This window comes from Poecilia reticulata, linkage group LG3, assembly GCF_000633615.1.
Source record: "Poecilia reticulata strain Guanapo linkage group LG3, Guppy_female_1.0+MT, whole genome shotgun sequence".
In the NCBI taxonomy this organism is placed as follows: domain Eukaryota; kingdom Metazoa; phylum Chordata; class Actinopteri; order Cyprinodontiformes; family Poeciliidae; genus Poecilia; species Poecilia reticulata.
In genome coordinates, this window is record NC_024333.1 from 34,434,867 (window position 1) to 34,446,485 (window position 11,619).

Sequence of the window (11,619 nt, forward strand, 5' to 3'; positions counted from 1 at the left end):
CAAAACCATGAAAGTTTAAAGTCAAACATATGTAATAAAAATCTCTTTTTTTTTAGAAAAGTTTAAACTTTTGGAGCTCAAACATTTCCTTGCAAATCTGAGTTTCATGTCAAAAATTTATAAGAAAAACTCAAATTTGGAGATTAATTTCAGAGAATTTTTTTGAATTTTTTTTTTAATTTATGAGTTTCAAGTCAAACATTTCAAGTAAATGAAATTTTTTGATAAGTCTCTAAAATTTTATAGAAAAAAATCCTGTTTTATTGAAATTTCCAGAGATTTAAATTTTTTTTTTTGGCAGAAATTTACTTCTTTTTTTTTTTACATACAGCGGCCCTGGTACACCATCGTAGTTCTCATTGTCTTTGTGTTTCCCGGTTGCTGCAGTTTTAATCCCGCTGCTCTTGTTGCAAGCACAAAARGTTCTGCAAGTCCGTGTAAAGCCAGCTCCGTTAGGTGTGAATGTCTGAAGCCTTTGACTGGTCCATCATTTTATTACTCACAAACTTAATGAATGTTTAGATTTCATAGCCTTGTACATTTTTTATATGTAAAATAACTTTGTAAATAGCTGTTGACCTTGCAGCATTTTGATGACTTTTTTAGCCGATTTGGTATAATACTTGAAAATTGGTATTTTGTGTACAGTCTCTTTGTGTCAGAGCAGATCGATGCAGTTTGTCATCACTTGTTTGTCCAGGACTCAGAGAATTGAATCTGATATCACTGTACTAGTCTTAAGTTATTGTGATTCAATAAATTTATTAATTTATAACTGAATTGTATTCACTTGTATTTACAGTCCTGATCTCACCACGATTCACAGTATTGTTTTTTTTGGTGATATGTTGAACAATCAAGAAATAATACAGACCAACCGTAGATTAAAAGAGCAAAGGCTAAAACAGATTAACTACTGTAATTTCTGAACTTTAGATATAATCCACATCCTACGGCAGCTGCCATCAGGATAAACTTACTAGTTTATATACTTTGGATCAACAATTATTTCACTTTGCTATTAAAATTATTTGGATCCAAACTCATGTTTTTAATTGATTTCTTCCTGCTCAGATGTGTGTTGCATAAAACAAACATTTAGCCTTGAATCATTTGCAGTTTTATTTGGTGTTTGTACAAAAGTGGTGAAATAAAACATATATACAAGACATAATACAACATACTTAAACAAATTTATATAAATTATTAACGAAATAGCTACATTTTATCAATAAACAACTCTATTCAGTATCGGGGCGAAAGGAACTCAATATTCTTGGCATAAAACTTCCATACAAATTGTACAAAATACTGTACAGTTGAACAAAGCTGTGCAAAAACAGCAAACGCTCTCAGAAGCAGAACCTGTCCAGTGCGCATGATGCAACAAAACAGAGAAACATGTAATGAGTTGTTGTTACAAATCGGTTCACAGTTACATAAAAACAACTCGCAAATTATACGTTTATATGAAAAAAATAAGTTAGGAGACCGTTATTTCTTCGTCGTCTGACTCTGAGAAGTCTGAGTGTTTACTGGACATGGAGGGCGAGGAAATGCTGCATCCTGCCACGCTCATTCTCTCCCTTCTGAACTCCTCGTCCTCCTCTTCCTCTTCGTCCTCAGCGGAGGATTTCTTCCCCACGTCGCTGAGGTCCGGGTTGGGGTTGGATTTGGTGGGAAGGGTTTGCTCTCGGCAGCCGCCGGACGACAGCAGCTCCCGTTCTTTGGAGTTCCTCCACTTCATCCGGCGGTTCTGGAACCAGATCTTCACCTAACGGGGCAAAAAGAGGACAGTGAGTAAAGAAAGAGAAAAAAGAAAGATGGAGACAGCTATGTTTGACAAAATGGAAGATTTCTGAGTTCCAAAAGTTGAAGATTTGCAAGAAAAAGACTGACATTTTTAGATCAATATTAGAAATTTTCTGGGAAAAACGGACATTTATGAGCTCCAAAATTTTAAATTTTGTGAAAAAAAACAGACATTTTTTACATTAATCTCAAAATTTTATTTTTTTTTCTTGCAAATTACTTAAAAAATAAACTTTTCTCAATTGAAAAAAATCTAAAATTTGAGCAAATATTTTATAGACTAATTTGGTTTTAGTCTTTAGCTCATTAAGTTGACAATTTTTGTCTTTTAGGTTTAAAATATTTTCAATTTTTTTCTAGAAAATTTCTGAGTACAAATTTTCGACGTTTGAAGAACGTGAGAATATTTTTAAAGAACATTTTTGTGACTAACTTATAAATTTATCTGTTTTTTGGCAGAAATTTACTCCTCTTTTCTATCTGCAATGGCCCTAATAAGGTGCTTTTCCATTACAAATATGCACAAATGTTTGTCAATATTCTGCTAATGTTGAAAAAACACAATTTTAAATAAGATTAAATAAGAAACACAACTAAAATCACAAATGAATAAGTTTGTTCACACTTTAAGTCCTTAAAAACATCATCATCGTCCTACCACTTCCTGTCTTCTTTGTCATTTCCTACAGTAGTAACATCTGGTTGTTGATCATGTGACTTGTGTGATGTGAAAAAATGTTTCCATTGTAGTTTTCTGAAATGCACTAATTTCAATATGGCAGAACAACTTGAGTTTTGTCTAAATTTGTTTCCAGGAAGCATAATTCCAATTCACACATTTTTATTGTCAATGAATACCGAGCAAAAGTTGCTCACATTTTTTCAACAGATGTAGTTTTACCTGCGAGTCTTTAAGGCCCAGTTTGGACGCCAGTTTCTTCCTGTCGGGTTTGCTGATGTATTTCTGTTTCTGGAACATTTTCTCCAGAGCTTTGCGCTGGACGTCGGAGAACACGGCCCTCCTCAGCATTCCTCTGCGGGGTTTTCCTCTGGCCGCCAGGGGCCACGAAAAGGTCCCAGGGATGGGAACAACGGAGGACGTTGCTGCAAAACAAAAAAAAATTACAATTTCTTTCAAGAAGTTCATTTCTAAAGTCACAAAAACTCTTAAAACTTCTCATAACTTCATGAAATCTCACAATGCAATCAATAATCATGAATAAATGTGGGTTTAACTGGAATTACAAGTGTCTCACACGTAAACATCCAAAGTATTACTTTGATAATAGCTGAATAGATTAATGGTTCCATTTGTGTTTATTTATTTCTTCTGCTTGCATCTAAAATCTCTAGTTTTCTGAATGTGTGAATGAGAACCAATTACTGAAGCTTTGGTTAGACATTATTCACCCAAATGCAAAAACAAATGAGTGACAGAAATCACCCAACTCCAGGATTTATTGATAGTGTTCATTTTCTAAAAAAAAAGTGTTTACAGATTTAGGAGATTGTAGATCTACAGAAGAAGATTAGGACCACTTAAATTTTTAAAAACTTTTTTTCCTCATAATTCTGAGAAAAAAGTCAGAATTTGGTGGTGAGGGGAAATTAAAATAATGAGAAAAAAAATAAAAATTGAGAAAAAAGTCAGAATTCTAGAAAAAAAGTCAGAATTTGGAGGGGAAAAAAGTCAGATTTGAGATAAAAAAAGTCATAACTGCGAGTTTAAAGTCTGCATTCTGAGAAAAAAAGTCCAAATTATTTCTTTTTTTTCCCAGTAGGCACTAATCTTCTTCCATAGAAGCTCGTATTCAAAGGGAAGTTTCACTAAAAAATGCCACAATCCATTGAATATTTATACATACTTTCTTTTAAGTAATTGTATTAATTGCATAAAATAATACTTTCGAGTTATTAAAAACGTGTCAGATTGATTATAGCATGACTTCCCTGTTATTTCAGTATCAATTTAATCATTTCATAATTTATGCTCCACTAAATCATTAATAAAATGTAAAATGAGTCATGAAATAGACCCAACAGCTGACAGCAACAACTGAATTAAACTCATTAAACATCATAAGCTATTTACATATAATGAATAAAATATGTAATGTTTGCTTTGAATTATTCATAACTGCTTTATTATGTAAATAAACATTTAAACGCTTGGACTTTTGAAATGTTTGTCCACATATGAATCAAAACGACGCCTCAGTTTTCAGGGATTTTTTGGGGTCTCCGTTTTGAGTGAAATGGCACGAGGTGACTAATTAGCACATTGGTCGGTCCTCGAGCGCATTGGTATGTTAAAGAGGCAGCGCACCCTTAAAGGAGCCCTGCGAGGGCGGATAGAGGAGTTAATAAACCGTGAACGGTAATTGTGTAGTAATGAACTAACGCAGAAAAGACTGTGGACAGGCGGCGAAGGCCATATATTATCGCAACAAAAGGAGATTTACACTTTCAAACTAAACACAACTGCATACCAGAATACTGATGGCGGCGGGGGGAAGTGAGGAGTGCGGAGGAACGGAATGGTGCGGTTTTTCTTCTTCTTGCCCTCAAATCATTTTCATTAAATGAACACGAAAAGCTTTTCAGGACGCTGGAGTTGTTTTGTTGAGGCACTGAGCTGAGCCCATGAAAAGACTCCTTCTCCATTATGATTAGTCTGAATGAAAGCGACTTTATAGACTTTTCTGAGGGATTATTCTTTATCTCAGCTCGTTCGCTGGCCCCGATAGAGACTACAGGAACGTTTAGGGCGCACTATGCGGGGTGTAGACAGGGAGGAGTTGCGAAGTTGGACGATTTTTTGGGTGAAATTTGCTTTACGGACGCGGGAGCGTCAGGAACAACAACCCTCTATGTGGTCTTGTGAGAATATTGAAAACACTCAATAGCGCCTAATAGGGAAATTAGTGCATGACTGGTTGGCCCGCCTGGTAAAAGTCACTCTCCGGGGTGTGTGGGTGGTTCGACCGGTGGGAGCTGACCGAATTGGTCACGGTGCAGCCGGGCTTTGTTGCCACCGGGCCGCTGTGGGAAAACGCAGGCCCGGAGAAATGCCAAGAACGCCCCCCAATGGGAAGCAGGGGGACCATAACCCGCCACCCCGCCTCAAATTTAGAGCGTGACGATTTGGGATAATTGGTTAATTAGGGGGTGGGTGTGTATTCCCTGACAGGGTTCGGAGCCGGCGGTCCCATTAATGAGACAGTGATTTCTTCTTTTCTGGCTATTTGCCCCCTTTCTTCTCACATTTTTGTTAAAATATATGACAGGGGTGACAACGGTTCAGTTTAAATGCAATTAGCGATGTGTTTCCATTACAAATGTGGCAAAATTTAGCCGATATTCCCCTGTCAAAAATACAACTGCGGTATTTTCATTAAATAAGAAACACAATTAAAATCACACCTGAATAAGTTTGTTCACTCATTAAAAACATAATCCTTCTACTTCCTGTCTTCTCCGTTGTTTCGGTCAGTAGTAACATCCGGTTTTTGTGTGATGTGGAGAACAGTGTTTCCATGGCAACTTTGCTAAATACATTTTACATCGGCATATTAGGGTTATTTTAGATAGAAAAAATAAGTTAATTTCCACCAGACACTCAGATATTTTTAGATTAATCTCAGAAATTTTCTAAAAAAATCTTGAAAGTTTATGAGCTTAAAATAGGAACATTTGAGGAGAAAAAACATGAAAGTTTGAGATTAATCTCCGAAATTTTCCACAAAAAGTGGACATTTCTCAGCTCCAAAAGTTAAAAAAAGTTGAGAGTAAAAGCTCAGAAATGTTGAGATTAATCTCAGATGTTTTCTAGAAAAACATATCAGAAATTTTCTATCAAAAACAATGACATTTCAGAGCTCAGAAAGTTTCAAATTTACAATAAAAAAGCTCAGAAAATTTCTAGAAAAAACGTGACAATTTCTGAGTTTAAAAGGTAAAACAAATTCTATTTTGAGAATTTATGAGTTTCAAAAGTGGAAAATGTCTGACTTTTGAAACTCAGAAATGCCCACTCTAGAAAATATCTGTCAGAATTTTGAGTTTTTTTGGCGGAAGTTACTCATTTTTTCTATCTACAATGGCCCTAATTCCCCCTAATTGCCGAAAAACCACATTATGCTAATGCAAAAACTTTTTTTTAAATCAAGTTTTCCAAATTGGCGTATCTTCCTTAAGCAATCTTATTTTCGTAACTCCAACTTGCGCTATTCTATGGTCAATGCTGCCTACCTGGTAAATATGGCGTCCTAAATATGGGGTGGAAGGTTCCGTCAAAGCAGGGGACTGGGAAGGTCTTGGAGTGGAGACTGTGGATTGCTGGAGGTGAGGATGCTGCTGAGGAAACGTGACGTGTTAGAAAACGATTTCTGCGTCAAATAAAAGAGCCAAAAGTTCAAATGTATGCGCTCTCTTTCTACTCACCTGTCTTTGGTGACGGAGCCAGGATCGCGCTCACTCCAAACTTGAGGAAACTTGGATCCTTTGAGGTTTTGGGCGAGCAGGAGTCGCGCGTCACCGCGGAGGCTCCGTTATAGGACGCGGCGGGCATGGAGACACCGACCGGCGGGGCAGTTCGGTTTATGAAGGCGGTGGGTCGGCTTATCCGCAGCAGGTCCTCCACCAAGAAGCTGGAGTGAGCCGGGAAGGCGGACGGCAGAGCCGCGGCAGGTCGGTACAGCCCCGGGTAAAGAGCGGGAGGCGCTAGGACACTTGGGATCATCATAATCCCGGCGTTAGGGCGGAAAAATAAAAAAGTTTCAGTTTGGAATCAGAAATACTCCGTGAATCAGTCCTGCGAACTGTTCTGGCTTCGTCACTCTAGGGAGAGGAGTTTTATAGCTGGCTGCCCCCCTCAGCCCTCCTCTGGGAGCGGAGAGCCCCAACAATGGAGGCAACAAAGTTCTCCACATGGGTCGTTTTCATGGCCGCTGATTGGCCGCTGCGCGCAGTTTATGATTGCATTAGTCTTCATAATCAAGCGATGGAGAAAGTAAAGCGCACAAAGGAGGGGCTGTCATCAATTCTCCATGTTGGCCACTTTCCTTTTCATTTGTTTCGTTTGGCAAAGGCAAGCGAGGTAAAACAAGAAGAGGGTGAATTATCCTTTTCTTTTCACGTTTTAAACATGAATAACTTTCAAATAAAATTGTTACACTGCAAAAACAGAACATCTCACCAAGGATTCTTATAGTGAAAATATGTTAGTACACTGGGAATAAGACTAAACTAACTTAAAAGTAACTTTTCAGTTACAGGAGATTATTTAAGTGAATAATTTCTATATTGATAAAAAAAGTTCCAGTTGCAATGGAAGATTATTTCACTTATGCGAAAAATGTCTTGTTATAATTAAAATGACAATAAAGATCGATCKATCTATCTATCTATCTATCTATCTATCTATCTATCTATCTATCTATCTATCTATCTATCTATCTATCTATCTATCTATCTATCTATCTATCTATCTATCTATCTATCTATCTATCTATCTATCTATCTATCTATCTATCTATCTATCTATCTATCTAATTGAAATGATCTGATAATGAAACTAGTATTTTTCATCAATATCAACTAATTCTTGACTCAAAATAAGCTCCTATAACTTGCTAAAAAGTTACTTTTAAGTTAGTTTTGTGTCATTTTAAGTATTCTAAGATATTTGTATTAGAATATACCAAAATTACTTATTTTGTGTTTTTGCAGCCCATAATATAACTATTGTGAGCATAATCTAACAATAAGTACCATAGTTTAACCTTGTATGCAGTTAATTGTTCATTAAAATCAGACAAAGACAGAGTGTGTCTGATGAAACACTGCAAAAACATCAAATTTAGTGTAAATATCTGTTACATTAACTTACAAGTAACTTTTCAGAAGGATATTGGAGCTTATTTTAAGAAAATTATTGACTTATACCAAAACATTTTCTCATTAATCCAGTTTTTAAATCAATATTAAACAAAGAGGGATGGAGCACCAAAACTACTTGGTCAGATTTTGTGTTTTTGCAGTGCGCAGGATAACCAAATAAACCCGCACCCCCCCCTCCCCCCCCTCGTTCCTGGCAACATCTCACATGTAAATCAGCTTTAAGGTTTCATGGGATTCTCAACACTCAATCTGCCTCTCGTCATGGAATAATGTCTTAAACGGATTTCTGCTATCAAAACGCTTTAACAGATGTGTTAAATATCACTCATTTCGCGCGGCCGCGGCTCCGCAGCGCGCATGGAGAAGTGTGCGGGCCGAACCGTGGACTCATGATCCTGTTAACCATGAACGAACTGTCACCCTCAGCTGCGGAGGAGGCGCCCCAAAAAAAAAAAAAAAAAAAAAAAAAAAAGCACAGTGGTATTAAAAAAAACAGAAAGAAAGGAGAAGATTTATTTCTAAAGACGGTTTTGTTCTGCTATTTTAACCAACTGAATAAAAGTGCATCTGTGATTTGATTTAAAACGCATTCATATGAGCGCACACTGGGACCCCCATATACAACTCCTATTAAAGCCGGTTAGTCGTGTTCCGTCAGCTTTTCTCGTAAAAAAGTTATTTAAAAAACTCGTTGAAGTTTAAGTAAACTAAACCGAACAAATAATTATATTTAAACATATTTTAATATTCCTAAAATAATCGATTATGTAATTTTTCTAGCTAAACAATGTGATTTTGACCCTAAAAAGTTCTTTTGGCCAAAAAAAAAAAAACTTTTTTGATTTTTTTGCATGTTGAAATATATTTTTATTATTTTTGGCCATAGCTGTTTTTAATAAATTTGTGCTCTTGTAGTAAGAAAAAAAACCGTCAATATTTATTTTTTATGTGAATAAATTCAATAAATAAGAAAATAAACTTTTTTTTGTCAAAAAACGTAATTTTGACCCTAAAAAAAACATTTATGCAAATAAAAAAATGTGCTTGTTGAAATATTTTTCTATTATTTTCTTTGGCCATAACTGTTTTATAAATTTGCGCTCTTAATACATGTTTATTTTTATGTGAATAAATTCAATGAATAAGCAAATAAATATTCAGTTGTTTCCTGAAGTCTGTTTTCCGATTGCCGCAAACGCATCACGTTAGTTTAAATAACAATACATCAACATAATATGTAACTGACCGCAATCCGATAATTAAAAGGGAACGCCTCCGTGAAATGAGCCCTCAGAGTCAACGCTCATCAGAGGTGCGCCGATTTTTCTTTTTCTTTTTTTTATGCGCGCAATACGCATTTAGAGCGCAATTGGCGCAGCGCAGCTACACCTTCAATGAGTAACGAGGCCTTCAAAGGGTTTTTATGAGCCCGTATTCCTTTACTTGGCAGGCCGAAATCCGCCTTTTGTGAGCCGTAAGCAGATGGTTACCAGGAAGCAGGGGCTGCTCCGCCTGACCGAGACTAATTTCTACGAGCTTTGCAAGCTTGCCACGTCCCCCGCTTCTTCCAGGCCGAGTAAAAACAGCTGGCTGCGAATGAATTAAGGCCATTAAAAGCACATCTTTGGAATAAAACCTCCAACAGTAACAACAACCACCCCTCCCTGCGACGCTTATCACCTTTAAATGGTTATCATGCGTTTAAGTCTCTTTATCATCCAATTGGTATTAAGTTGCCATCTGGTAACTGATGCGCATCTGAATATTGGTTTTATTTTTTGCACTTTTTACAAATATGATCTGAAATATATTCACAATCATGTTAGAAAGTGAAATATGTCGCGTGATTTAGGATGTTTATTATTATTGGTGTTCCGCGTCATTTTGCGGGACACATGGCATGAATAATCAGGGGAGCCAAAAACTGAACTCAAGTAAAGGAAAAAGTCCAAGAAATTACTCATGTAAGAGTAAAAAACTATTTGGTAAAAAGTCTACTGGGTAACTGATCAAACTATCAAAATTACACAATCAGAAAGACCAAAATATGAAATTAACTGGAACTTTTGGTGTTTTGGGCATGAAAAATAACTAAGTGAGAAAAAAATAAAAAGTTAGGATAATTTTTTTTTCCAAATCAGTTTCTTTTAATAAAAAACTTGTAAAACTTTAACAAAAAAACTGCAGATGTGTGTCTGTCTGGTGAATCTATGGTTAAAACATGTTTGTTTTTCATTCAGGAAAGTTAGAAAAAACAGAAAATTTACTCAAGAGCAAAAAGTACAGAATAGTAAGAAAAACTCCTAAAAAAAAAAATATATATATATATATATAAAGTTACGCAAGTAAACATAATTGAGTAAATGCAACTAGTTACTCCCCAACTCTTAGTTATAAAGTGTCAAGAATGCCTGTAAACATTTACGTCACTGAATATTCACCCGTTTTTATTTTATTTTTCGTGTTTTCCCATCACTTTTTTACCAAACAGATGAACTTAACCATTGTTTTGCCTCCCTTTCTGCTTCCCTAAGTGAAAGGAGATTGAGTAAATATGTTATCCATGCATGAGAGGCTCTCAATGGGCCGCCGCATTGTGCTGCGGGTCCGACAGGTGGTTGACTGTTTATTATTCCCTCATTATTTATCAATGACGTGGGCGCATCAAGGGAAGGAAACTCCCAGTTCTTTCACGTCCGGGGTGAACAGATTGTGCTGACTGGTCGCGGCGCTGGTCAGCAGTCCGTCAGTCCGAGATCTGCCCAGAGCAGAGCCAAGGTTGCATAATTCACCAGCATGGATCCACCTTGGCTTTCTCCACATGAGACATAAATTCAGCTGTCAACGCGTCTCGTTTGGTAGTGAGTTTATGTGACAGCGTGTTCACCTTGACAATCATATTAGTTCATTCTTTTTTTTCTTACAAAATAATAAGGAATATTACTTTCATATCTTCTGATTTTAAGAAAAACATAATTTTTTGCCCATTTTAGTCCAAATCCCTTAAAACCAATTGTGTGCTTAATATTTTAACGTGCAATATGTATACAAAGAAGTGATTTAAATTAGGAAACAGCTTTAATGTAACATTGTGATAAATCTTTTTTAGATAAAGTAACAAATATTTGTTTTGTACTTGTCAAGATGGGATCATGGACAGGGCCTGTTTTAGAAGGGTGTGGGCCCGGGGCTGAGCTGGAGACTGCTTTGGTGCCCAGTTCATTAAAAATTTATTTTTAGTGCAAAAAACACAAAATCGTATGCATGTTTGTAGAATTTCTACTGCAAATATATTAGTTGGCTTGAAATAAGACAAAAACTTACAAATACATTTTCAGCAACATATAGGAGTTTGTTTTAAGTATATAATTACTTAAAATTGATCAAAAATGTCTAGTTCCATTACCTGATTATTTTACTTATGACATTTTTCCAAACTTTTAACTGCTTTTCTCAAAACTCTGACCTTTTCTCAAAATTTAGGGTGCGTTGACCCTGCAGTCCGAAGTGACCCAATTCCGATTTTTTTTTGCCGGAGTCGTTCACACTGCCAGTAAATGCGACCTGTATGCGTTCTGCAGTGTGAACGGACAAACGACCTGAAAGTGTCCCGCATGCACAGTAGAGGGCGCAATAGCGTCAGCGTTCTCAGTGCCAACCGCCATAAAAAGAAGAGCTCAGTGTTTGCAGACGTAAACATGGATGCTAACGGTGGAGCTTAGCTTAAATATTTGAAGTTGTTATCCGGCTGGAGCAGCAAATTAACAACTTAATCCTCATATAGTCCGTCATGGTTGTTGTTTTTCTTCCTACTTGCGTGTATCAGGACGCAGAATAGTGAGATTTGTTGAGAATCAGTGACGTTCAGTTCGGATAAATGCGGCCTGAATGTTAAGTCGCATTTGA

At 36.5% G+C, this 11,619-nt stretch overlaps 1 protein-coding gene across 2 annotated transcripts; it reads right to left on the reverse strand.

The window, feature by feature from the left end:
- Positions 1-1,133: 1,133 nt before the first annotated feature.
- Positions 1,134-7,066, reverse strand: dbx1a (developing brain homeobox 1a). Of its 2 annotated transcripts, none has more exons than XM_008405955.2 (4): positions 6,256-7,066; positions 6,064-6,168; positions 2,714-2,916; positions 1,134-1,774 (listed from the first exon to the last, which is right to left on the reverse strand). In XM_008405955.2, the coding sequence occupies exons 1-4, from the start codon at positions 6,554-6,556 to the stop codon at positions 1,484-1,486; spliced, it is 900 nt and encodes a 299-aa protein (XP_008404177.1). In that variant the 5' UTR covers positions 6,557-7,066; the 3' UTR covers positions 1,134-1,483. The 2 variants fall into 2 exon arrangements, with proteins under 2 accessions (XP_008404177.1, XP_008404178.1); XM_008405956.2 differs by having other exon boundaries at positions 6,064-6,165; positions 6,256-7,062.
- Between the last annotated feature and the right edge of the window lie 4,553 nt (positions 7,067-11,619).

Excerpts from the sequence above, each read along its gene's own strand:
- dbx1a (XM_008405955.2), bottom strand. The coding sequence starts at position 6,556 with ATGATGATCCCAAGTGTCCTAGCGCCTCCCGCTCTTTACCCGGGGCTG. Across the intron at positions 6,169-6,255 it reads GGCTCCGTCACCAAAGACAG|CAGCATCCTCACCTCCAGCA; the intron begins GTGAGTAGAAAG and ends ACGTTTCCTCAG. Across the intron at positions 1,775-2,713 it reads TGGGCCTTAAAGACTCGCAG|GTGAAGATCTGGTTCCAGAA; the intron begins GTAAAACTACAT and ends TTGCCCCGTTAG.